The 26,745-nt window shown below is 35.1% G+C and overlaps 3 protein-coding genes across 3 annotated transcripts; 2 read left to right on the top strand and 1 right to left on the bottom strand.

The window, feature by feature from the left end:
* The first annotated feature begins 1,723 nt into the window (after positions 1 to 1,723).
* On the top strand, positions 1,724 to 9,770 carry LOC107800597 (bifunctional aspartate aminotransferase and glutamate/aspartate-prephenate aminotransferase). Its single transcript, XM_075228267.1, has 10 exons — positions 1,724 to 2,066; positions 5,708 to 5,942; positions 6,042 to 6,135; positions 6,214 to 6,317; positions 6,926 to 7,174; positions 7,284 to 7,397; positions 7,541 to 7,624; positions 8,544 to 8,714; positions 8,830 to 8,943; positions 9,398 to 9,770. Exons 1-10 carry the CDS (start codon positions 1,936 to 1,938, stop codon positions 9,536 to 9,538), a joined length of 1,437 nt encoding a protein of 478 aa, XP_075084368.1. The 5' UTR covers positions 1,724 to 1,935; the 3' UTR covers positions 9,539 to 9,770.
* A 1,176-nt stretch (positions 9,771 to 10,946) lies between these two features.
* Positions 10,947 to 12,904, top strand: LOC107800595 (protein NEN4-like). The gene is made up of 6 exons (XM_016623787.2): positions 10,947 to 11,624; positions 11,716 to 11,762; positions 11,846 to 11,909; positions 12,013 to 12,090; positions 12,189 to 12,362; positions 12,461 to 12,904. The coding sequence occupies exons 1-6, from the start codon at positions 11,172 to 11,174 to the stop codon at positions 12,548 to 12,550; spliced, it is 906 nt and encodes a 301-aa protein (XP_016479273.1). The 5' UTR covers positions 10,947 to 11,171; the 3' UTR covers positions 12,551 to 12,904.
* A 393-nt stretch (positions 12,905 to 13,297) lies between these two features.
* On the bottom strand, positions 13,298 to 26,473 carry LOC107800596 (low affinity sulfate transporter 3). The gene is made up of 12 exons (XM_016623788.2): positions 25,904 to 26,473; positions 25,764 to 25,812; positions 25,454 to 25,661; positions 25,194 to 25,365; positions 25,018 to 25,086; positions 24,094 to 24,324; positions 23,841 to 23,967; positions 19,758 to 20,044; positions 14,357 to 14,550; positions 14,179 to 14,267; positions 13,811 to 13,887; positions 13,298 to 13,679 (listed from the first exon to the last, which is right to left on the bottom strand). The coding sequence occupies exons 1-12, from the start codon at positions 26,375 to 26,377 to the stop codon at positions 13,536 to 13,538; spliced, it is 2,121 nt and encodes a 706-aa protein (XP_016479274.1). The 5' UTR covers positions 26,378 to 26,473; the 3' UTR covers positions 13,298 to 13,535.
* Between the last annotated feature and the right edge of the window lie 272 nt (positions 26,474 to 26,745).

Below are 26,745 nucleotides of genomic sequence, written 5' to 3'. Positions count from 1 at the left end.
TAGACACTTACTACAACGAGGGTCACTGGGACATTACTAATATCTCATTTGACCTCCCTGAGGAGGTAGTGTCTACTATAAAGTCTATCTTTGTTAATTCCAACTCGGCAAATCTGGATAAGATGGTTTGGAACCTGACTAATAGTAGCCTCTTCTCAACCAAAGGCTGAACCATCATTAGGTCCATAATCCTGGTAAAGACTTCAACTGGGCATGGGGCCAAAAGCTGCCCAAAAAGATTAAATATTTTTTTTGGTTAGTAACCCATGCCAGGCTCCTTACAACTCAATACCTCCACTCAAGGGGTATGAACCTAAACCCCAATGTGTTTCTTTTGTAACAAGGAGAAAGAAACCATAGAACACCTACTTTTCAAATGTGACAATGCTACCCAATGCTGGCAGAAGATAGCTGAGCAAAGCCATTCCAACCTTAATATCCCAAACCTTGTTACCAAATAAGCTAACTGGGTGTACACCTTTAACAAGGTTAAATACCAACCCTTCAATGACTTTCTTAAGTGGGTTCACCTAATCCCTTTCTGTCTTTGGCAAATTTGGTTAACCAGGAACACCGATAGCTTCAACCATAAGAATGATCATGTCCTTTTTAAAATGGCCATTAACAAGGCTGCTGAATTCTTGCACATAGCAATAGGAGAAAAAGATCACATACATAGTAATGTTATCTCTGTTAAATGGCACCCCCCAGATAGGGGTTGTTACAAGCTAAACACTATTGTGCTTACAATAAAAAAGATAAAAAATGGGAGAATAAGAGGAGTAATTAGAAACAGTAATGGGGATTGGGTAACAAGGTACATGGGGAAAGTCAAGTGTACAAATACCCTCCATTATGAGCTAACAAATTTTTTGCAGGCCTGAAAAAATGGCATCATCAAACAATTTAGTGCCCTTGGAGGCCACTGTGGACTCGACAGAAGTAATACAATGTATTAACAAAGGTCATCTGATATATGATCCCTTGGTTTGTGAATGCAAGTCTCTCCTAGTAGCGTTGGGCCATCCACCGGTAAATCACACATTCAGAGAGGCAAATAGAGTGGCAGACAAGCTGGCAACAGAAGCAGGGAAACAACTGGGTGAAGGAATCAACTTTTTGATAATTCCTCCAGTGTTTGTCAATGAAGCACTATGGGCAAATACCCTAGAAACTATTTTTGAAAGAAGCAGTAACAATTGTAATATTATAAATGTAGCTTTGGACTATTCACGGTTTGGTACAATGGGCTTAACTCCTCAACAACCCAATGTAAGAATAATTTAAACTAGTATTATAATATAGTATGCTCTTGACCCAAAAAAAAAAAAGAAAGAAAAGTAGCACAAATCAAAAAGTTGGGAAAAAAAGTAAATGAAAGTTGACGACAAGTGTGGCAATGGTAAAAGATAATTGGCCTCACAATATTACACCAAAATTATATTAGTTTATCATGATTGAATAATAATTAAAGCAAGAAGATATATATTAATTGAGTACTAATTTAGTGATAGACATTTTATGTAAAGAGAATGTCATATATTTGTCACCAAAAGTAAATAAATATTTGCGTGTGTGTCATTTGACCAAGTAAAGAATGCAACCTCAAATATTATCCTCAACTTGGAATTGTATCATTGATAAAATATTTTTTTAAGACAATAATTATTTACAGTAAGCTCATATTTGTTGTTAAATCATGATAGGTTTACTCTAACAAAACACAAAGCAAACGAGAAAAGAGAAGAGAAACAAGTTCACCAACCAAGGAGAGCAGAGTAGGCAAAATAGTAGGAGTATATCAATTTCCACAGCCTCCAACAACTACTACGCTTGTTCCTCTAACCTTACCAACCCCTCCTTCACTATATATAAAAATGCAATGGAATCATCAATTCAAAACCCAACATTGAAATTGGATATAAATCCCACCAAATGGCTGCTACTACTACCGCATCTTCGTCAAGAATTGCTTCAAGACCCTCCATTCCTCCTGGACTTCATTCTGATTCATTCAATCCCACTTCAATCTCTTTCTCTTCTAACCTTCACAGTCTTTCTCTCAAGTAATTTTCCTCTCTACCCTTTTCGTTTCTTGGTTTTTAGTTGCTATTACCTCAAAGAATTTTGAATCGCTAGCTCGTTTTCTTGAAATGGTGAAAGTTTCGATTTTTACGCAGTAGAGGTTCCTTTTTTAGGGGGGGGGGTGGTTAGGAATCTACTATTTGTTTTAGGTCTCTGATCTTCCCGAATTGGTCTGTTAGTATTTATTTGTTTACGTATTACATATCTAAAGAAATGAGGATAGAATATCTTTCTATGTTCTTGGATTTGAGAATGTGAAAGTCTCTGATCTTCCCTTGTGCTAGAATTGCTCCGTTAGTACACATTTTCTTTGCTTAATAACTCCATTAGATAAAAAGAGGAATAAGGATAAAGTATTCGGCTATCTAGAATAGCACTAATATGGAGGTGTAAGATATGAGGGTTGGAGACTACTGTCTGTAGAGAACACTTTGATACAGTTTCCCTATCACCTTTGTCTCTTTTGATGTCTTATTGATGTGGCCATTTTCCTTAATGGTTGAGCCTTTTGTTTTAAACTGATGATCCATCATGTGATAAGTAATTGAGTAAAATTATCTTATGATTGATTTGAATTTTTTGTACTCACGGATTTTAAAAAATACCAGCGTTTTGGGGAGCGAGAAGTGGAAAAAAGCGACGAGCGCGCTTTTTTCATGTGAAGCGCAATTTAATACAAAAATAAAAAAAATTAAATAGGCATAGATAAATGACCAAGAACTCAATAAAAATAACATATTAAGCAAATCTTTCAATTCTTAAATTAAGAAGTAAATAATAGATACAAGAACTAGATAGTCAATAATCCTCATAAGTCATAAAATATTAAGCAAATGCAAAACCATATCACAAAGGGAGCAACATCCTCTTCGTCAACAAGATCTCCAAACTCTTGAAGTGTCATCACATTTGAGAAGAGAAAAAAACAAAGTTGAACAGAGAAAAAAGAAGAGCAGAACATAGAAAATAACTGATGCAAGTCGAAGAACCGAAAAAAATAGAAAAGAAGAAAAGAAAAAAGAGAAGAAGAGAAAAGAGAAGAGGAGTCGAGAGGACACAGGTAAAGCAGAGAAAAGAAGAAGAGGAAGAGAAGATCAACAACAACAACAACAACCCAGTAGAATCCCACTAATGGGGTCTGGGGAGGGTAGTGTGTACGCAGACCTTACCCCTACCCCAAAAGAGTAGAGAGGCTGTTTCCGAAAGACCCTCGGCTTAAGAAAACAAAAAAATAAAACGACAAGAGGAGACAATATTAGTATCACCACAAAAATCATAGAAAAAATAGGAACACCATGAAATATAGAAGAAAGATGCAAAGCAAAAATGATAGCTAGTAAATAGGACATGCACTGAAAAGCGAAGTAGTAAAACACAACATTGTCACTAGCTATCCTAGACAAAAACCTTACGTGGCCAGTCCCACAATGGTACGAAGTAAGTCAAGACTCAACTACATCCTAACCTACAACTCTAATACTCGACCTCCACATCTTCCTATCAAGTGTCATGTCATCGGAAATCTGGAGCCTCGCCATATCCTGTCTGATCACCTCTCCCCAATACTTCTTAGGCCGCCCTCTACCTCTTCTCATGCCCTCCACAACCAGCCGCTCACACCTCCGTACCGGAGCATCTGGGCTTCTCCTTTGAACATGTCCGAACCATCTAAGCTTCGCTTCCCGCATCTTGTCATCAATGGGAGCCACGTGCACCTTCTCCCGAATAACATCATTCCTAATCTTATCTATCCTAGTGTGCCTGCACATCCACCTCAACATCCTCATTTCTGCTACTTTCATCTTCTGGATATGTGAGTTCTTAATGGGCCAACACTCAGCCCCATACAACATGGCCGGTCTAACCACCGCTTTATAGAACTTACCTTTGAGTATTGGTGGCACTCTCTTGTCACACAGGACTCCAGATGCTAACCTCCACTTCATCCATCCTACCCCAATACGGTGTGTGACATCCTCGTCGATCTCCCCTCCCCCTGGATAACCGAACCAAGGTACTTGAAGCTACCTCTACTCGGGATGACCTGTGATTTAAGCCTCACATCCACAGAAGTTGCAACAGTCAAGAGAAGAGGAAGAGATGTGGCAAGGATTGCAGCAGTCCACTCGAAGCGGATGTTTTGGAAGAGAAATAAGAATGTATTTGCAAAATTTTAAAATAAAACCCTAGACAGTCGTCGACCTAGCTTAAGCGAGCTTTTCTCGCTTCTGGGCCTGAAGCGTGCGCTTTTTAACCCATGCCTCGCGTTAGGGCAGAAAAGCGCAAGGGTTGCGCCTCGATTCTCGCTTAAAGTGCAGAAGCGCTCGCTTTTAATAACACTGAAAAATACTTTGGTTGAAAGAGTTGAACAATCAGATTGGGTTTTATCTAGATGTTTAGATTTTTCAAGTTTGAAGTTCAAGTTTAAGTAACTTAAGGTAATAAAGTTTACTCTAATTAAAGGAGAAATTAACTTAAACTAATATTCTCAATGTTGCTAATGCCAGCTAATTTAGTTTTTCGATTTTTATTGAATAAGCTTGGCCAACCTATAGTACATTTTGACGATCTTGCGAAAACATTGTTTACTTTGTGATGTAGTACCGATTTAACAGACCTCGTTAGATGGTCCTAATAGGTACTGCTTCGTTTCTGAATTTGCTAAAAAACACGAGTACATTTTGGCTAATGTAGTTTTTTCTTGGATGCATATATCTTTGGCTAACATCTTAAACTGCAGAGAGAAATTAAGTAGGAGTAGTACGATTCTGAATGGAGTAATTAGTTTAGGCCACTGCATGCCTGTAAAATAATTGAAACCATTATGCTTTTGACTTTGTCTAAGATAGCAGTGCTTATAGCTTTATCATAGTAATTGAAACTCTATGTAAGCCTTGGGTCATGAAACTAAGTATTATCATAACTGTTATTAGTTTTCTAATTATTAATTAGTGGCTAAGAAAAACGATAATGCTACAGAAAAAGCCACTGTTCTAGAATCTTAAGTAAAATCATTATTAAATGATAGTAATCGTAATTGTAGTCTTACATGTTTCTTCTCATTTAACAGGGACGATAGGCCTTCTCTTTCCTTTTGTTCTCTCCCGATCGTTTTTCTAACCTAGCATGGCATTATTTTTTTTGACATTTTGTCTTCAGCTACCCATGGTTCTGTCTATATTATGTTTCCAATTGCAAAATTAGTAAAAATAGTATCTCCACTGTCAACATCAGTACAGTACCTTATTTTCATTCTAGGCCATCCCAAGAAGGTTAATCTCTAACCATAAGTGACAAAAGTTTGATATTGAAATGTTTGAATGAACATGTAAATGCTACTTTTACTATTTGAACTTAATTTCACAACTTTACTAATCAAGAAAAGAAAGGGAGAAAAGGAAAGAAAGAAAGCTTGAAGAGATATCTTTTCACCTTTTTAACCTATCTCTGACAAAGTCAAACATATAAACATAAACTTTCTTATATGTGCAGTTGTCTAATGATTTAGACAAAATTTGACATATGGAGTGTGCCATCGGACCAGGATAATCATTCAGTAGGAAATACTCCGCCTAGATGTTTTTGCTGAATCAGGATATTTTTCCATATATGTCTTTGGCAGATCTTCAGGCTCAAAGAGACAGCTATACTCACCTAGAACAGGTGCAGTTGTCATAACACAGAGCATGGACAGAGTTGAGGTTGATATCTCGCTCAGCCCTAGGGTAAATTCAGTAAAGCCTTCAAAAACAGTTGCTATAACCGACCAGGCAACTGCTCTTGCGCAAGCTGGTGTACCTGTTATTCGATTAGCAGCTGGTGAACCTGATTTTGACACTCCAGTTCCTATAGCAGAGGTAGTATTTCATAATCACGGAACCTGATCTACTCCTATTCTGTGGAAATCAATGCTCTACTCTTTTCTGTACTATACTAAATTAGTCTTAACTTTTCAGGCTGGGATAAATGCAATTCGCGAAGGTCATACCAGGTATACACCAAATGCAGGTACTATGGAACTTCGTTCAGCGATTTGTCATAAGTTAAAAGGTACTAATTTCTCTAGTTGATTTTTTTTACAGAGATTTTTGTTTATATTTGCTTTTCTGATCTAATTTCTTGATTTAGAGGAGAATGGGCTATCATACACGCCTGATCAGATTTTGGTAAGCAATGGGGCAAAACAAAGTATTGTACAGGCAGTGCTTGCAGTTTGTTCCCCAGGAGATGAGGTATTTCTACACATTACTAACTTTCCACATAATTCTCATTTCCTTGTCAAATTGTAATTACGGGTCTTCCCACAGTCTGCCTTATGGAGGTGAATACCTTAAAAAGTTGACAACTATTTGATTATTTAAGCATCTCATCTTCTTCTTTTGACTGCTATGTTGATTGCTTGGATACAAAATTTTAACTCGGGAGTTATTTTGTTTTCTTCATAAAAGGAACTGCCAGCACATTTTTCCTTTTCTCTATTATTTAATAATCTCTTGGGAAAAATACTAAAGTTGGTTTAATTGAGACATGAATTATAATGTAAGTACCATTACTTCTATCAGTTTGCATTTCCCCCTGAAAAAAAGAACTTTTATTTGGTGAAGTGCAGTCCATTTGTCTTTTCTCCATCTTAAAGAATGTCAGATGCAGAAGATATGGTTGGATACTTTTTAGTTTCCCCCCATCAAATATGGATGCTAAGCGGTTTGATTTTTCGGACAAAAATCAGTGTTGACACAGAATCACAGTTACTGTAATGAAGATTGTTTGTTAGTTGTGAGATATAAGAAATACTTCTTTCTGAAGTTTGTCAGCTTATTAACCCACATACGTGGGACAGGTTCTTATTCCAGCTCCCTTTTGGGTGAGTTACCCTGAAATGGCAAGGATGGCAGATGCAACGCCTGTGATTCTTCCAACCAGCATATCTGAAGATTTTCTCTTACATCCAAAGCTTCTTGAATCTAAACTTAGCGAGAAGTCAAGACTTCTGATTCTTTGTTCTCCATCCAACCCAACAGGGTCTGTTTACCCTCGGAAATTGCTTGAAGAGATTGCTGAGATTGTTGCTAGGCATCCGAGGCTTCTTGTAGGTTCATCATATCTAACTTGTCTTGAATATGAATGTGATCTCAGTCTGTTTTCCGAATTTTGAATACCCGCTTCCTGCCCCAAAAAATATTTTTTCTGGTTTCCAGGTGATATCAGATGAAATTTACGAACACATTATTTATGCACCAGCAACTCATACCAGCTTTGCATCTTTGCCTGGTATGTGGGATCGGACTCTCACCGTAAATGGTTTCTCTAAGGTAATGTAGCTCTCATCGCATAAAAATTATAATTCCTTACTTTTTTCCTTGTGTTCCTTGAATTCTTTGGTGGTGGCTATTTCTTTTACAAATATGGGGAAATGTTTCTGGAGGTGCGCCTTGTAATATATGCATTGTTGTAGGCATTTGCGATGACTGGTTGGAGACTTGGTTATATAGCTGGTCCTAAACACTTTGTTTCTGCATGCAATAAGATCCAGAGCCAGGTAATATTTTATATTCTTAACAACTATATTGACTTAAATGAATGGTCTTTCTTATTCAAACTCTTATTAACAAGAGGTCTGGAAACTGAATTTCATAGTTGGATTTAGTTTAGTATGATTGACAGAAATCCTAATATAACTGCTAGTGCTGTGTTGGAGCAGCAAGCCCTTATGCTGTCACCTTAGTTGACCAGAAACCACTTTTAAGAATTTCAAATAGTATGCCAATAGTTGCGTGGAACATAGTTTTAACTTTTAACCTGTTAGTTGAAGTCTTACTCTGGATTTAAAGGGCACTTGTTAAGTTGGTTCAGTTCATCTCTTATATATTGGTAATGTATGCCCCGGCAAAATAATTGGTGTTTGGCACTAGTCTCTTGTTTCTAGAAAAGGTCTAAATCCGTTTTAACTTACCTGAATATTTTCATCTTATTTTTTGAGTATATGTGAATAAGTTCAAAACATGTTGGATGGCCCCAGGAAAATTAAGCTATCAAAGGCATGCGATTGAGAACGAGACAATTACTTTACATTGATAATGTGAGAATTATGGATTTGCTGAAGAAACTTATACAATAAACAATGTATAGCTCACTTCTAAAGGCATAATCAAAGATCTAAAAACTTGTGAAGCTAGAGCATATTAATTAAATAATGTGTCATGTTGCTTTTGATCACAAATGATCATTGACAAAACCAGTTTTCTTCCGATCATACTTATTGGAGTGTGACTAATGTATGCATTCAAGTACTTTCCTTGAATATGATCTTTTGTTTGGCCATAATTAACCTATTCATTATAGACTCAGTGAAAATAGTAAATGACCTGTTCATTGTCTAAATAGTTCTTCATATTATCCGGTGTCTCTTTCCCCCTATGTGAGAGTTCACTTCTAAATCTGTGTCTCTGATGTTGCAGTTCACATCAGGTGCCAGTAGCATCTCCCAAAAAGCAGCTGTGGCTGCTCTGGGACTGGGCTATGCTGGTGGAGAAGCAGTTGCAACTATGGTAAAAGCATTCCGTAAGCGGCGAGATTACCTTGTCAAGAGCTTTGGGGAAATAGATGGTGTCAAAATTTCAGAGCCTCGGGTAACAGTCCATTCATATGAATTATGAGTGTACTTAAGAGTAAAATTTCTGAACTAAGGACTTACAAAGTAGAGAAACAGGATATAGTGAGCCCACTTTCTGTTTTCTTTTGCAGGGAGCTTTCTATCTATTTATTGATTTAAGCTCTTATTATGGAGCAGAGGTTGATGGATTTGGCTCCATCAACAACTCAGAATCTCTTTGCCGATATTTGCTGGATAAAGCTCAAGTAAGATTCACGTTTTTTTGAACTTTGAAAAACATAATTACACATGGACAGATGTGCATATGTTTACTTAACTATAGGCCACAAGTTGTTTGCACTAAAAGTGACTCTAGGATCACACTCTGTTGACAAAATTTTCCGAAAATACAAATGCTGCAACTTTCAAACAACTCAATACTTTTGAGTCTTTGACCATGTGAATGTGTAATCTACTAGAGCATATAATCTGGGAATTCTGCAGAAAAGATTTCCTCCTTAACAATGTAATTCTTGAATGTTAGGCAGATATAATTAATAATTGGTCAAAATTTAGAAAGACAATCCTAAAAGAATCCTATAGTTCCTCGTGGTTTAGTGAATGTGCATTACATTAGGATGCATGCTAGTACCGGCCTTGCCTACCTACCATTTCTTTTCTCCATGTGCTAACGCCTGCGCTTTCTCTTACGTTAAACAGGTAGCGCTTGTCCCGGGGGATGCATTCGGGGATGACACATGTATCCGTATCTCCTATGCAGCATCGCTCTCAACCTTGCAGGCAGCTGTGGAGAGAATCAACAAAGCATTGGTTACTCTTAAACCTACTGTCCCAGTTTAGAACATGCATCAATTACTGCATGCTAATTTGAATGCACCAACAGACAAAAGGTTGTATACTAGTTTGTAGTCTGTCCTTCCCTGTTCTGTTTTCATGTATTCTTAAGTGCATTACTGGCGATTATTTCTCCTGGATCTTTGAGAAAGTTCCTATACTCTGAAGTTGTTGATTTGTGTGCAAATTCTTGGTTGATGATTAAAAATGCAAATAAATGAGTGTGAGATATCCAAAATTATGAGTCCATAGAATTTCTTTGTTTTTGTATCCGGAGTATAGCCCTTTCTACATTTTTTTTCCTATTACATAATGAAATAATGAATGGTTATGTAGAAAAGTCTGTCAAAAAATTGCCCATTTGCTAGACTTTTGCTTAACTATATGCCTGAGTTGGAAGTTGGTAATAAAAATTCTCTCGCCGTTAATATTAAGAGGGGAACTCGACCTGAAAGTTTAATTTCATATTAATGCGACGACACCACATTGCTGAATTTAATTTATTTATGTTTCACTTTCCTTACCGAAAGTGGATTATGATTATAATTTAATTTATTTATTTTTGATTTTATTTTCTTTTGAAATAAAGCGAGACATAATGGTCAAAAAAAGAGTTAACGTGTGATATGGTGCCATGTGAGCATGCTTGCCCCACTTTTCTGGTAACGTTTTATCTAACGGAAGAGAACAGGGAATTACTTATCTTGTTGGACTTCCCCTTTGCTTCAACTCTAATTACAAAATAAAAATGCTAACTATTAGGATTGGTATACTACTAATATTTTTAACTTCTCAAAAAAGCAATAGTGTTTGCATATTTATTTTTCGAATCACTCGTCTACCTTCTTCTTTAGTTAAATAAAAGACGTATCTTTTTATTTTTATTTTTTATATTACTATTCAAACATGTAATGTTTTATTTTTCCTTTTATTATAATGTTCATCTCGAGTCCAACGTAAAGTTTTACTTTTACAGAGCTGAACTATTTTAGCTTTACCAAGTATTAAACCTTTTCAGAACTACTTTTATAAAGTTATATAAACTTTTTTATGCTTTCTAAATATTCATTTTCCATCTTAATTTTTAAAGCGGTCAAATTTTTCCTTAAAATAGAAAAAGGCATATTCTACTTAAGACGAAGAGCATACTGGCAAAATATTCAATTACTAGAGAATGCAATTTTACATCCGAATAAAAGAATAGATTCACGTTAAATTGATTTTGAAAACAATTCGATTGTATGTAAAAAAAATATAATTTTGGAATATGCAAGTAAAATAATTATAAAATGACAACGCAATCAACTAATATTATGTACAATACCAAAGGACTAAGGAGGCTAGGAAAGGAAAAGTTTCCTATCTAAATGGAATTCCGTAACAAAGGACATCATCAGCTAGAAGCTAAGGACAACTTTGTCCAAACATTAAAACTCTGTCTAACTTGAATTACAAGACAATCTACCAATTAATGTCTCTCAACACATGCAAGAATATTCTTTAATCTTTACATTCTTTTTTCCCTTCCCATGCATTCATCTTTCATATATATATAACAAAGGAACCATCATTTAATTTCCATCACTTCCATCAAACAAACAAGCTATCTTACAACTTGAATATCAAAAAGAAAAAGAAAATGGCAATTCCTACCATTTCAAGCAACAAAAGAACACCAGAGATTGTATTTTTCGACTTGGAAACGAACGTTCCATCAAAAGCTGGACAAAAATTCTGGGTGTTAGAGTTTGGTGCAATGGTAATTTGTTCGCGAAAGCTTGTGGAGATAGAGAGCTACTGCACCCTTATTAAGCCAGGGGACTTGTCTGTTGTGGCATTAAAGCCAGGGAGAAGTGATGGAATTACGCGAAAAGCAGTTGCTAATGCACCTTCATTTGAAGAAGTAGCAGACAAGATTTTCAGCATATTGGATGGTAGAATTTGGGCAGGTCATAACATACAAAGATTTGATTGTGTTCGTATTAAAGCAGCTTTCGCTGAAATTGGTCGCCCTGCTCCTGTTCCTGCTGGAATTATTGATTCTTTAGGTGTTTTGTCTGAGAAATTTGGCAAAAGAGCTGGAAATATGAAGGTATATATGCACATTCAGAATAATATGCTTATCTCTTAGTCAATACAAAGTTCAATATTGACCATTGCTTCTTAAATTATCTTTTTTGTAGATGGCATCACTGGCAACTTACTTTGGTCTTGGGGAGCAAAAGCACAGGTTAGATTAAAACGGTTAAAATTCTACTATTATTTTCATGAAATTGGATCGAAATAATTTGAATTGTATCTCATGAATGGCAGGAGCTTAGACGATGTTCGGATGAATTTGGAAGTCCTAAAACATTGTGCAACAGTTTTATTTCTTGTAAGTTCATAGCTTATATTATCTTTAGCAGAACTTTGCAATTTGATCTTCCAAGTTATTTGATTATATATTATGGTTTAATGTGATTCTTTTCTACTGTTAGGAATCAAGTATACCATATTTGTCTAATGGTAATTGGCAAGGCACATCCAGCATTACTACAAGAAGTAGAAGCCAAGTGGTATATATGCATGTGTTTTGATAAGATAAGCTAGTTTATGTTGGATCAATTTTGACTAATTCTTGAACTACAGTTTATTGATCATATTTTATTTTCAGCAAAATATTCCAAGTTCTTCGATTGATAGGTGGCAAAATTCTTCTTCAATTACAACTAGGAGTAGTAGCAGAGGGAAATTACCCTGCAGAGAAGAAACAAGCCGGAAATCTCCTCCATCGACAACTTTTGGATATCAAAGAGCTGTTCCTTATGCTAGGCAAAGCTTGGGAAAGGTTGAACTTGAATTAACTCTTATTTAAATACTTATGTGCATGATTTGTATCCATTTCTGACATTTGGAATATTTGGAATTGGAATTGGAATTTATTAGATGACTGCAGGTGTGAGAAATTTCTTATGTAAAGCTCAAAACAAGCCTCTAAACAATTTATTAAAGCATTCACAGACACTTTTCCGATGAACAAGAAGAACAGATCCTGCTCACTTTTAAGAGCTTTGATAATTGGAGCAACATCATCAAATGTTCAATTGTTTTGGATAAGTTTGAAAATATTCAAGTCACAAAATTCAAGCATATGTGCCTGTTTCTGTGAAGTTGATTAATAGTTTGGAAGCTAAGAAGATTACATCAAATTAAAGTCCAGATGCTTATTTCCAGTTTCTTGTTCAAGTTCTAAGTTGCAAGGCTGCTGACCTTATCATCTAACCAATTTGTATTCTTTAGTTACTGATTCTTTCATTCTTTCAGTTGTGGACTTGTGTAAATATTTATACATCCCAATAAATAAATTCCAGCTGATGTTCTTTGATTCTATGCACTTAATAGTTTCTTCCTTTATTTTTCTCAGTTATGGAAATAGTTCAGTTACATTTTTCTGGAAGATATCATTCATAGAATATAGTCCCTCTTCTAGATTGTTAATTCTATAACATGTTGCACGTAGTTATATATAAAAGCTTTCGATCAGTTTGGATCTTGGAACCAATCTCTCCAACGAGAGGAGGTAAGGCTGTCTTATTGGCGGATTGGAGCCAGAACCCATAGCGCGTTTTAGTTATTGAGTTTGTAATTTAATATTTATACATATTTAATGAATTTTCTAATATAAATACAAGATCTAAGAAAAATCTATTGGGTTCGTTCGAACCCGTAGCTAATGTTGTAGCTCCGCCAAGTCTATATTTGCTTTCTCCAAAGCCGGCAATGTATGCGAAAATTACTCACATATATTACATTCATACTGCAACATACATATATGTTACAACATAGTAATAACGTTTAATTCAAGCCAGATTGAAAGCCACATCTTCAAGTTTTTTCCCCTAAAGCTTCAGTGATAGGGAGCAACAATACTAGTATTAGCTCCTTTTATTATTGTTCCCTTGAATATATACATACTGAAGAAGTTTAGGACTATATTAAATTAACAAGCATTAAACCACATTCAAAGATGAAGCATGTTCTTGCTAGTAAAACATGCTTCAATGGCTTCTCCAATGGTCAAAAAGACCCTCCCTTCAATTTTCTTCACAAATTTGGTTAACCTCAATTTGTGGATCACATGCCACCTTGGGTTCGCTAGTGCCAACTGCAAAAACCAAACATAAACAGTGATTCATGTGTACATTCAACAACTAGGTTCAATAAGAGAGTCCTAAATAATTTGTTATTTGTCGTTTGTTTTTTAAGAATTAGACATAATTGAAGCGGATTACTCACCTTCATTCCATTTGATTCCAGCTCACTGTGCAGTTCCTCTAGAGAAGCTATACTGGTTGTGTCAATGTTGAGCAAATCTACATCCATCAATTCAATATAAATTAATAACAGTGTCATAGTTTTTTCGAAAAACTATATATAGCTAAATGTGCCGTGATAAATAAAACTAAATTAAACAAGCAAAATTTATGTGCCAATTGTCCCTCGTTCATTAAAAAATGAAATGCTAATGAGTTTATAGCTAAATGGCCCTCCCACCTAATGATTTTATAGCTAAATAGGTTGTCGCACTTAATAGACTATTCTTTTTGGTCGAGTTCTCCGTTTGTTTGGTCTATAACAAACTGAACTTTAACTTGGACACTTACTTGACATGTCAAGAATAACTAGTTGCACTCTATCTTCGGCACTTTCTATGGCATCCTCATTTTGTTCTTCCAGTGCCAAGTCCAAAATCCTGGATAATAAAGAACAAATTAAAAGACATTAAGATCAATAGGAAACAAAGAAAAACAGATTTAGTTTGTATGTAGTTTGAGGACATACTTTGCTCTAATGAAGTTGGCATTTGCAAAACAAAGCAAAGCAGACTTGACTCTGACAATGAGAGCCCCAGGTATCTTCATTGCCATGGGATATTGGTTCACATCTCCAAACAAATCACTTCCCGGAAGCCTTCCTAGTTTTTCTGTCCCGGGTTGAATTGAGTTTAGAATGACCTTTGCAAATGATATACCAACCTGAAATCATGTACATTAATAGAATATCCCCTAGCAAGTTAATAACATTGGAGATGTCATGTTGAATTTGACAAGATTAATGTGAAATAGTGTGAACATTTGAAACCTCTTTTTTGAAAAAAATTGGTAGATGCATTTTTCATGCATTTACATTGCATGTTCACACTTAATATGATGTCATGCATGACATTATTAAGGTCATTTCTCTTCTATAAATAGCAAGGGTTTTGTTCATTTGTAAACATCTCTCACTTGCCTTCTTATCTCCTAAGGCATTTGAATCTTCTTTCTCTCTTGTAGTATTTCACTTGTATATTTTTGGAATGAAATAAAGTTTGAGTTGATTGTGTCCGAGGACTAGGCAAAAATCAAATTTTGCCGAATCTCGTTAATTTCTGGTGTTCTTTTTATTATTGTCTCATTTACTATTTATTAACTACATTTAGATATAGTAGTTGTGATTTAATCTCTCTCTATATATTCGTCTTCCGCAACAATTGGTATCAGAGCCAAGATTTTATCTTAGTATGCTCTGTGGCTGCAGCATAGTCTGAACTTCCACATCAGAAAAAAATTACTTTGGTGTTCTGTACTGTCAGCAAATCAATAGTATATGTAGCAAAATGGGAGATAATAAAAATGAAGAGTCCACATCGGGTATCAGTAATATGTCGTTGGCAACTTCGCTTATAACAAGAATTATGTCAAATGCGAAATTTGCAGTTGAAATTTTTGACGGATCAGGATATTTCGGGATGTGGAAAGCTGAGGTTTTTGATGTCCTTTTTCAACAAGGGCTAGATATTGCCATAGAAGAAAAGAAACCAGACAATATCAGAGAAGGAGATTGGAAGATTATCAACCACGTTGCTTGTGGTACCATTCGATCTTACCTCGTAAGAGAACAAAAGTATCCATACACAAAAGAAACTTCTGCAAGTAAATTGTGGAATGCGTTGGAGGATAAATTCTTGAAGAAAAACATTCAAAAGAAACTTTACATGAAAAAAAGACTGTTACGCTTCATTTATGTTCCTGGTACTACAATGAATGATCATATCACCAGCTTTAATAAGTTGGCGACAGATTTACAGAATATGGATGTGACTTTTAGTGATGGAGATATGGCCTTAATGTTATTAAGTTCACTTCCCGATGAGTACGAGCACCGCGAAACTACTCTACTTCATGGGAATGATGAAGTGTCTCTCAAAGAAGTTTGTTCTGCCTTGTATAACTATGAACAAAGAAAGAGAGAAAAACAAAAGAGTGGAGAAGGAGAAGCACTAGTCTTGAGAGGCCGTTCTCAAAATCATATGAAAATGAAGAAAGGAAGATCCAAGTCAAGATCCAGACCTAGTAAAGATGAATGCGCCTTTTGCCGAGAAAAAGGGCACTGGAAGAAAGACTGTCCAAAGTTAAAAAACAAGGCCAAACCTAACAATGGGAAGGCTGTCATGGATTCAAATGTAGCTGATTGTGACGACTCTGATTTTTCACTAGTTACAACTGAGCCATTCAAACCATCTAACATATGGCTGATGGATTTAGCTTGTAGCTATCATATGTGTCCTAGCAGGGACTGGTTCATTGATTTTCAAGAAGGAGAATATGGAGTTATTCACACCGCAAATAACAATCCTCTTACCGCATATGATATTGGTTTAATCCGATTAAAGAACCATGATGGATTGATCAAAACATTAACAAATATTCGATACGTACCGGAATTGAAGAAAAATCTCATTTCTGTAGGAGCCCTAGAGTCAAAGGGGCTCAAAGTCATTGCAGAAAATGGGGTAATGAGAATATGCTCTGGTGCACTAGTGGTAATGAAGGGAATTCGGCGAAATAATATGTACCACTATCGCGGTAGTACAGTTATTGGGACAACAACAGTGACATCCAGTGATGACAAAAAGGCAGAAGCAACCAAGCTATGGCACATGCGCTTGGGACATGTTGGAGAAAATCCTTGAAAGGTTTATCAAATCAAGGATTGTTAAAAGGAGTAAAGACTTGCGATTTGGAGTTTTGTGAGCATTGTGTCAAGGAAAAACAGACAAGGGTTAAATTTGGAACACCTATCCATAATACTAAAAGTATTTTGGATTATGTTCACTCTGATGTTTGGTGTGCTTCCAAAACACCTTCATTAGGTGGGAAATACTATTTTGTAACCTTTATTGATGACTTTTCCCAAAGAGTGTGGGTGTATACTATGAAAATCAAAGATGAGGTACTGAGAATTTTTCTCAAATAGAAGGCGATGATAGAGACTCAAACATGCAGAAAGATAAAGTGTCTTCACACAGATAACTGTGGAGAATACAAAAATTATCTTTACAATAAGATTTGTGAAGATGATGGCATTTTGAGATATTTCACTGTCAAAAATACACCACAATAGAATGGAGTGCCAGAACGCATGAACCGGACTTTGCTGGAAAAGGTTCGGTGTATGTTGTCCAATACTGGCTTGGGCAAAGAATTTTGGACTGAGGCAATAACATATGCATGCCACCTCATTAATCGTATACCATCTGCCACTATTGGAGGCAAGACACCATTTGAAAAATGGTATGGAAAACCTGCTGAAGATTATAATTTTTTGCATGTGTTTGGCTCAATTACATACTATCATGTGAAAGAGTCAAAATTGGATCTGAGGGCAAAGAAAGCTATATTTATGGGGATTACTTCTGGAGTCAAAGAATACCGATTATGGTGTCCAAAGACAAGAAAAGTTATGTTCAGTAGAGATGTTACCTTTGATGAATCTGCCATAATAAATAAGGTGACAGTTGAAGATGTTAAACAAACCGATGATGCTTCAAAGCAGGTGGAGTTTGAGGGAAAATTAATTTTTCCAACACAGGGAGAAAACGAAGAAACGATAGAAGATTTTTCCTGGAAGAAGAGTCGGTGGAAGGGGAGATTCCAACTCAGGAACGCCAACAACAACTTGAATCAATAGCAACCAGCAAGCCAAAAAGAACAATAAAGAAACTTATTCGTCTCATAGAGACGGTGGCTTGTGCAACCTCAATTGTAGTTGATGGTGTTCCTACCACTTATCGCAGTCCAAAGTTTAGAAGAAGATAAGTGGAGGATTTCCATGAATGAAGAAATGAAGTCCCTTCATCAGAATTGCACATGAAAATTGGCTAATCTCCCGAAGGGCAAGAAAGAAATTGGGTGCAAATGGGTATTTGCAAATAAAGAAGGATTTCCTAACCAAGAAGATGTTCGCTACAAAGCAAGATTGGTGGCCAAAGGGTACGCTCAAAAGGAGGGAATTGATTACAATGAGGTGTTTTCTCTGGTCGTAAAACACTCATCCATTAGAGTTTTATTGGCTTTGATAGCACAGTTGAATTTGGAACTAGTTCAGTTAGATGTAAAAACTGCATTTTTACATGGAGACTTGGAAGAGAAAATCTATATGAGTCAGCCAGAAGGATTCAAAGTTGTTGAAAAGGAAAATATGGTGTGCAAACTTGAAAAATCATTGTACGGATTGAAACAATCTTCTAGACAATAGTACAAATAATTTGACAAGTTTATGTTGCGGCAGAAGTATAGAAGACGCAAATACGATCATTGTGTATATTTACATAAGCTTGAAGACGGATCCTTCATATATATTCTCCTATACGTTGATAATATGTTGATAGATTCCAAAAGCCAAGAGGAAATTGAGAAGTTGAAGATTCAACTAAGAAAGGAGTTTGAGGTGAAGGATTTGGGTGGGCGAAGAAAATTCTTGGCATGGAGATAAAAAGAGATAGACATTCAAAGAAACTCTATCAATCTCAGAAAGAATACTTGAAGAGAGTAATAGATCGATTTGGCATGAATGAGAATATGAAGTCGGTTAACACTCCTCTTGCTCCTCACTTTAAGCTTAGTGCTGCTATGTCGCCGAAGAATGAAGTTGAACGAGAGTATATGTCAATAGTGCCATATGCGAATACCGTTGGTAGCTTGATGTATACAATGGTTTGCACAAGACCTGATATTTTACATGCTATCAGAGTTGTAAGCAGGTATATGCATGATCCAGGAAATGAGCATTGGCAAGCTGTGAAATGGATTCTACGGTATATTCGTAATACTGTATATGTTGGATTGGTTTTGGAGCAGGAAGATAGTCAGTATCTGGTTAGATATTGTGACTCAGATTATGCAGGTGATTTGGACAAACGTAGATCAACTACTGGTTATGTTTTTACTTTTGCAAATATACCAGTTAGTTGGAAGTCTACTTTGCAGTCAACGATTGCTTTGTCTACTACTGAGGCAGAGTACATGAAAATTATGGAGGCTGTAAAGGAGGCAATTTGGTTTCAAGGGTTGCTTAGAGAGCTTGGTATTGGTCAAGAAAGCATCACACTATTTTGTGATAGTCAGAGTGCTATCCAATTAGCAAAGAACCAAGTTTATCATGCAAGGACGAAGCACATTGATGGTCGATATCACTTTGTACGAGATATTATAGAAGAAGGTGGAGTCATAGTGCAGAAAATTAGGACTACAGACAACCCTGCCGATATGCTAACAAAAGTAGTGACTGCGATCAAGTTTCAACATTGTTTGAACTTGATCAACATTGTTGAACTTTGAAGATTGAAGTTGAAGACACAATCAAAATTTAACAGTGAGAGAAAATTGAAAAAGTCGAATCTTGCCAAGGTGGAGATTTGTTGAATTTGACAAGATTAATGTGAAATAGTGTGAACATTTGAAGCCTCTTTTTTTGGAAGAAATTGGTAGATGCATTTTTCATGCATTTACATTGTATGATCACACTTAATATGATGTCATGCATGACATTATTAAGGTCATTTCTCTTCTATAAATAGCAAGGGTTTTGTTCATTTGTAAACATCTCTCACTTGCCTTCTTATCTCCTAAGGCATTTGAATCTTCTTTCTCTCTTGTAGTATTTCACTTGTATATTTTTGGAATGAAATAAAGTTTGAGTTGATTGTGTCCGAGGACTAGGCAAAAATCAAATTTTGCCGAATCTCGTTAATTTCTGGTGTTCTTTTTATTATTGTCTCATTTACTATTTATTAACTACATTTAGATATAGTAGTTGTGATTTAATCTCTCTCTATATATTCGGCTTCCGCAACAAAAATTACTACTAGTAGATAATATTATAAGTAAAATAAAGCTGGAAAAGAAAAGGAAGAAGTTACCGCGAGTAGCAGGCCAATCTCCACAGATACAAAAAGGACACCAAGAAATGCAGCAATGCAAGTAAGGAAGTCCATTTTATCAACTTTCCAAATGTATTTAGCTTCACTTAGGTTGATAAGTCCAGGTAAAGCAGAAAGTATAATGGAAGCAAGAATGGCTATTGGAGTGAAGTACAATAGCCTTGTGAAAAATTCTAGTGATATTAGCACTGTTACAGCCATCACTATGTTGGACACTGTAGTTTCACAACCAGCACTGAAGTTGACTGCAGTTCTTGAGAATGAACCTGCATCCAGTGAGTTTTCAAGCATATGATTCATGGCATCCCAAGCAGCGGCGTAGCTAGAAATCTAGTTAAGGGTGTTCAAACTTTAATAAGATTTAAAAGAAATTCAATAAATAGGCGCACCAAACATAATAGTATTTAGCTAAATTATAGAAACACTAATAATAGAACTAACAATTGTATAAATCAAAACTAATATATATAAAAAATTCTACTAGTAAAAACATTATATTGTAAGGTACTTTGATTAGAAGAATAACTACATAACATAAAATCATACCCCAAAGTTAATTGTAAAAAAAAAACCTGATCAGTTAAATAAAAGTGAAAAAAAGATAAGAATTAATAATACTACTATTTAATTAGAGTTCAAATATTGAGAATCTCAAGAAAGATATACAAGTAATATTAAAAGTTATAGAATTTAAAATAAATTGTACCTTATGTCATTTTCTAAAAACAATTGTAAAATATTTAAATAAGTTTAAAATAAGTTGTATTCTACGTAAATTTCTTATAATATTTAACCTATAATTTTTTGGTGAAAGATCATCTGATCGTCATTACAATTGTGTAGCTTCGGCACTGATCCCAACTATATATACTAAAACACAAGGTAAAAGTTCCGATTTGTACCTCAGAGGGCCATGATTTGCAGTTCTTTTATGTTCAATTTCTTCATAAAACATTTTGAAGTATGGGTTGGCTTGTTGAAGGGCGGCCCAAGGGTCAAAGTCACTAAAGCAAAAAGGCTTTAGGCCTCCAAATTTTTCTTTTGTTTTTCTACTTGTATTTGTATTAAGATCCCGATTAATCTAGATTCGTACTGCGTAAGACCTAGTAAAAGAGAGAACACGTTTTAACAGGATTTGTTTTAACCACAGGACTCGAACCCAATATATTTAATTAAGGTAAGTTGGATCAAATACATCTCACAACAATCTTTAGAGGCAGGGTCTAAATATATTGGGTATGTTAAAATAAAAAATAAAATATTTTATAAAAATTCAAGATAACTTTTAATTTAGTAGTGATGTAACCGTTTGAGCAAAAAATACAGAAAGAGAATCACTCCCCCTAAACCCTTGTCGCGAATATAAAACTTTTTATTATTTAAATTTTACGAGTGACATCATTAGTGAGGTATCTATATGAATTTGGTTCTATTATCTAAGATCAACAATATCTTAGGAGAGACTAAATTACTTATAAAAGAAACTATTAACAACTGATGTTAGGCCAAAATTTTATACTTTTAGCACATTACTCGCCCTATATTTTGTTGGTTTAAGTGAGTTATTGTACGACAATTGCGCTAAATTGTGTTGTTCTATGTGTAGGAACATCGGAATGAATAATCGATTTTATGATAAAAAAATTTCCTTCTGAAAGACCCCAAATTAAAAATTGACTTTAGGTCCCCAATCTTCTTGGGCCGCCCCTGTGAAGAGGGGTGGATAACTGTGAAAAATAACTTACTTTAATTTTTATTTATATACTAGCAATGTTGTTGAGATCAACTTGTACACATTTTTTATTTTATCTCTTACTTTCATCACTATAGATATCCTGGGGCTAGGGGTGTTCAAAACCGAACCAAAACCGAAAAACCGAACCGAAATTGAAGCTTAATGGCTTATTGATATCGATTTAACGGTTTAACGGAAGGGGAACGGATTGAAATTTTTTTATTAACGGCTTATCGGTTTGGGGGCGGATTATTCAATTTTCTTAACGGATAATCCGTTAACCCGTTAAGAATATATATATATATATATATATATATATATATATATATAATCAAAAATCCTTCTTCCACTTCTAGTACTCTATCTATTACTAATTTACTATTAGACATTTAGTTATAATTTACTATTCCAGTTAGTTACTATTAGATAATTTTGATGTCATGTGTTATACCCGGTGTTCTCTTCTATTTCTTCTAATAGTTATAAGTTGTTAATAGGCTCATCCCCAGAGATGATTCTACTGGGAAATAAGCTGGAATGTAGCTCTATATTTCTTCTATTTAGCTCTCTTCTTAGGTGCCATATTCTATAGACTGGAATGTAGTCTGCTGAGAATAGAAATTTTATTTTGAGTCACAGCAGTTAGCAAACAATCCGATAAACCGCCTGATAAGAGCTAAACCGATACCAATCCGCCCGATATCTTATCGGGTGGCTAGCGAATTAATACATTTAAAAGCCGATAACCGATAAGCCAAACCGTTAAGAGCAAATAACCGCTCAATCCGCCCGATAAGCAGCCCTACCTGGGGCGGATGTAGTGTTTTAATGACGAGTTCAACTGAACCCATAACTTATGACTCAGAGTAAATATTTATATGTAAATATTCATTAAAAATTACAAAAATAATATATATGAACCCATAACTTTAAAAATATAAAGACTTCAATGCTAAAAACCTTAAAAGTTGAACTCATAGGGTTTAAATCCTGGATCCGCCTATGTAGATATCGAGTAATTTTCAGCACACCAAGTACGTGTTTGGCCATAAGTTTTGGAAGTTCTTTTTAAAAAAAACAATTCAAATGTGTTTGTTTATAATATTAATTTAGTTTTTTGGGAGATTTTGAAAACCAAAACTTCAAATCCAAATATGGCTTAAGACCTCTTTTTGGGCAAAATCATGATCATTTGGGACTTTTTAGCCGATTTTTTTTTTTTAACATGTCAAACTTCCCCCAAAATTCTTGTCCAAACACATTTTCAATTTCACATCAAACTTCACATAAATAAGTTTTTTCAAAAAATATTTAAAAATTTATATCCAAACGGTCCTAAAATTAAAGCCGATGGATGAAATCACCTATTCCCGCTTTTGTTCCGACACTCGGTAGAGACGAATTAAACGTTGACTCCTTAAGTGAGAGAAAATAGTAATTGAAGGGTTAAAAGAACTATTTACTCATTATTTTGTTTCTGGCTTCCTTTCAGTTTTTCAATTTTATATTGGGAATCTTATAAAAATGTCTAGAGTCCAACTTACCAACCTCTAGCCATTAATCATAAACTTATCAAAACTAACAAAACACATATAAAAATTAAAAACTCAAATAAATAAGGTTCTTTCTCTCCAAGAATCACACGCAAAAATCTTCTTCCATATTTTAAAGAGTGATTAGCAACAGTAGATGCAAGATGGAAAGGAAATTTCATGGATGTGGTAGCAAATAAGGTGATGAATTTGAGGAAGATTGGAGGGATTTGGTATCAAAATTCTTAGTTAAATCGAGTTCAAAAAATTCTTCTGCAACACATGTATCATGCATATATCTCACACACAAGTATACATGGATATACATGTGATACACATTTGAGACATATATGATACATATGTGATACACATAATTTTTTTTTTATGTTCATCTTCTACTTCGAATTTTCAATTCAAACCACATCAAACCACCACCAAGATCAAATCACCCCCAAAACTGAGATTCAAGCCCCTTAAGATGTACCCAATCTATTTTAATAATACTCACTCAAACGAAAGTAAAAATTTGACCTTTTTTTAGCTACAAATAGCTAATTGATTAATATCGGTAATATTTGACTAATATTTATAATAAGTTACTTATAAACGGACATAACTGATAGTTTCCTTGTGTTTGGCTGGCCATGGGCCAAACTTTTATAAGGTATAATTAACACGTTGAGCGACTCTAGTAAAAAAAAACTTCAACAAGTAAAAAGTATCCAAGGAGAGAATTAGTTTGCATTAAAACCTTCGTATTTGGAAATAGTAGTAATAAGTAATTAAAAGACTAACCAGTTGCAACATAACAAGAAGTTAAAGATCCAGTAATGTTCATAACACCCATAGCCAGCATTTCCTTGTTTCCATCAAGTCGGTATCCTTTCATTGTAGCAAACGATCGGCCTACAGCAATGGCTTCCTGGTAAATTAAATACTATAACACGTTAAAATATACTGATAGATAGATCTAATAAAAAGCTTTTTAAAGCAAACGAAAAATAACATCCATAGATTGTCTAACTAAATAAAGAATATATTGACGTACTGTGAGAGCGATAAGTGCAACTATGAGCCCAATTTTGGCAGCTTCAGCAGTATGAGGACTATTGAACTGCAAGTCATGGATGGAAGTCGGATTCAAACCTCCAGTGATGTGCTTCACTATCTTAACACCATGTTTATCAGCTCTTGTCAAGAAAACAATTAATGTTGACAGAATTACAGACAGCAATGGCGCCATTGCAGATAACAAGAAGAGTTTCTTGTGCTTTCTTGCCTGAAAAATCATGGTATATATTGGCACAATGCTGTTACAAGTTTGATTATTTCAAACCAACATCAAATTAATTCATTATGACTAATCTAATTATTGTTGCGTTTTCCCCCCCCTCTCTCTCTCTCATATTACAGAAACCATGTTAAAAAGGGAGTAGTTATGGAGTATCATAAAAGTTTAAACAAGCTGTATCATAATTTAAGAATATGAGAATATAGTCTTTTAATTTGTGCCTAAGAAAGTGCAGAAATAGGAGAAAATAATCTTGTTCAACTAAGAAAGTGCATTTAATAGTATTTCCTCTCTGATATTATAATTTTTTGTTATCCCTTTCTACAGGTTTAGCTTATACTACTCCGTTTCAAATTAGATGAGGTATTTTACTCCTTAATTTGTTCCAAAATAAATTACACATTTCTAAATTTGGAAATAATTCAACTTTAAAATCTTCATTTTAACTATTTTACCCTTAATGAGAATCTTTTATAACCACACAAATGTCATGGCCCCACAAAGCTTTTATCCCTTAAGCTTTTAAGACAACAAGCTTCAAAAGTTTTTTTTTTTTTACTACCTCATCTAAATTGAAACGGAGGGAGTATGTGACAATATATCACAAGGTTTTTTTGTCCTCGATCGATCTTGTTAAGTATAGTCAGTGAATCTAGACTTATAAAGGATATAGCTACTTACCAGATAGTACTTGGTAAAAAGGATGAAGATCAAGAATGAACTCCCAATCATAAAGCTAAAAGGATTCCACTGCCAAAACAAACACTGGAATAATTAGCTGTCTAATTGAGTATCCAATATTAAGCTGTATATATTAATTGAGAGGGGATGGAGAAAACAAAAAGAGCAGATTTTACTGTATGCATTGATTTGTAGATAGAACTTAAGACAGAGATGATATCAGTATTGTTTGTAAACTTTGAAAGCCCAAGCAATGATTTGAGCTGTTGTAGACCAATCACACAGGCAGCACCAGCCATGAAACCAACAATAGCAGCATGTGATAGAAAATCAACCAGAAATCCCAACCTGTAATTTATAATATCACTACACAATCAGCACATCCATTCATTAAAATTAACTGATGTTAGTTAACTTTTAAGAATAATTAACTTACCTAAGTAATCCAAAGGCAGCTTGAAAAGTACCCGCGAAGAAGGTTACAGTAAGCACGAGTTTTGTATATGCAGCTGGATTAGCAGTAGGATCTTCAAATTTCTGAATCATTGAGGACAAGAGTAGTGAAACAACAGCAACTGGTCCAATTGCTATATCTCTTGAACTCCCCATCATAGAGTAAATTAGCGGTGGGATAACACTTGTGTCTAGTGGAAATAATTAACAGAGAATTGTTAGTATGTTTTCTTAAATTTCATAAAATGGAAAATAAAATCACAATCTTGTAGTAAAAGGCTTTGATCACTTACACAGGCCATACTGAGGATCAAGTTTAGCAAGAGTCGCGTAGCCAATGCTCTACATAAGTAATAATAGGAGTGAATGAACGATGTCCTCTAACGATGAAAAGATCAATGTTGAGACAGGTTAGACTTAGGTGTTAATTTACCTGAGGGATGCAAAGGCTTGCAAGAGTTAAACCAGCCAAGATATCACTTTTGAATTTTGTCACATTGTATTCTTTACACCAAGTAAGTGGAGGAAATATGGTTTTGAGAATCGAAACGAGTGCAGGAACGGGCTGCTTTCCGAGGCAGTGAAGCTTGTTTTCAAGAGGAGAGAATATTGTTTTCTTGAATGAACTCTTCAGGTTGGAAAACAGGCCTGGTGGTTCCGGCACATTTAGTACCCAATTACGCGTTCGCTCATTCTCAGAAGCCATAGGTGTTTGAAGTGTTTGGGAGAACAAAGAAAGTTGTTTCTCTACTTGAAGTGTTTGGGAGAACTGATGACAAGTATTATTCTGACTCTCAACCAAAGTTGGAAGAGTTGTTTCTTCAACTGTTTGGGGGAGAACTTTGTTGTTTGATGCCTCAGGGGCAACGTGTGAGGACTCTGTTTCACCTTCTCTTGATACAGCCATTTTCTTGAAGGAATATTTTGAAGGTGAAGTTTAGGAGTTAAGGCCTCAAAGTGAATTGAAAGCCCTTGACAGACCTGAAGTTCAAAAGCACATCTTCAACTATTTAAAAGGCTTTATGATTAACTTTTTTAACTTGGAAAATCAATTTTTTTTAAATAAATAAAAAAGTTGTTGGAAAGAAACTGAATAGTATTTCAAAAGGGAAAGTCGTCCCTCACTGGTTAAAAAGATTGGGCTTGCGCACATGAAAACTGGTCCAAAAGACAAAAGTGGTGGATTTGGCTCTTGAAGAATTAACCCAAATAGTTCCCTTATTTGTGTAAAGATCCCTTTGCTCTTCCCTTATGCACGTGATATCGGGCTATTTG

This window comes from Nicotiana tabacum, chromosome 13, assembly GCF_000715075.1.
Source record: "Nicotiana tabacum cultivar K326 chromosome 13, ASM71507v2, whole genome shotgun sequence".
Lineage (NCBI taxonomy): Eukaryota > Viridiplantae > Streptophyta > Magnoliopsida > Solanales > Solanaceae > Nicotiana > Nicotiana tabacum.
The sequence above is the reverse complement of the archived record's forward strand: the minus strand, read 5'-3'. Positions and strand labels throughout refer to the sequence as shown.

Coding starts and splice junctions, on each gene's coding strand:
- LOC107800597 (XM_075228267.1), top strand. CDS start 1,936: ATGGCTGCTACTACTACCGCATCTTCGTCAAGAATTGCTTCAAGACCC. Junction 6,136..6,213: donor GATTTGTCATAAGTTAAAAG/GTACTAATTTCT, acceptor TTCTTGATTTAG/AGGAGAATGGGCTATCATAC. Junction 6,318..6,925: donor TTTGTTCCCCAGGAGATGAG/GTATTTCTACAC, acceptor TACGTGGGACAG/GTTCTTATTCCAGCTCCCTT.
- LOC107800595 (XM_016623787.2), top strand. CDS start 11,172: ATGGCAATTCCTACCATTTCAAGCAACAAAAGAACACCAGAGATTGTA. Junction 12,091..12,188: donor CAAGAAGTAGAAGCCAAGTG/GTATATATGCAT, acceptor TTTTATTTTCAG/CAAAATATTCCAAGTTCTTC. Junction 12,363..12,460: donor CTAGGCAAAGCTTGGGAAAG/GTTGAACTTGAA, acceptor GGAATTTATTAG/ATGACTGCAGGTGTGAGAAA.
- LOC107800596 (XM_016623788.2), bottom strand. CDS start 26,377: ATGGCTGTATCAAGAGAAGGTGAAACAGAGTCCTCACACGTTGCCCCT. Junction 25,366..25,453: donor GCTGCCTTTGGATTACTTAG/GTAAGTTAATTA, acceptor TATAAATTACAG/GTTGGGATTTCTGGTTGATT. Junction 14,551..19,757: donor AGATTGGCCTGCTACTCGCG/GTAACTTCTTCC, acceptor ACATGATTTCAG/GTTGGTATATCATTTGCAAA.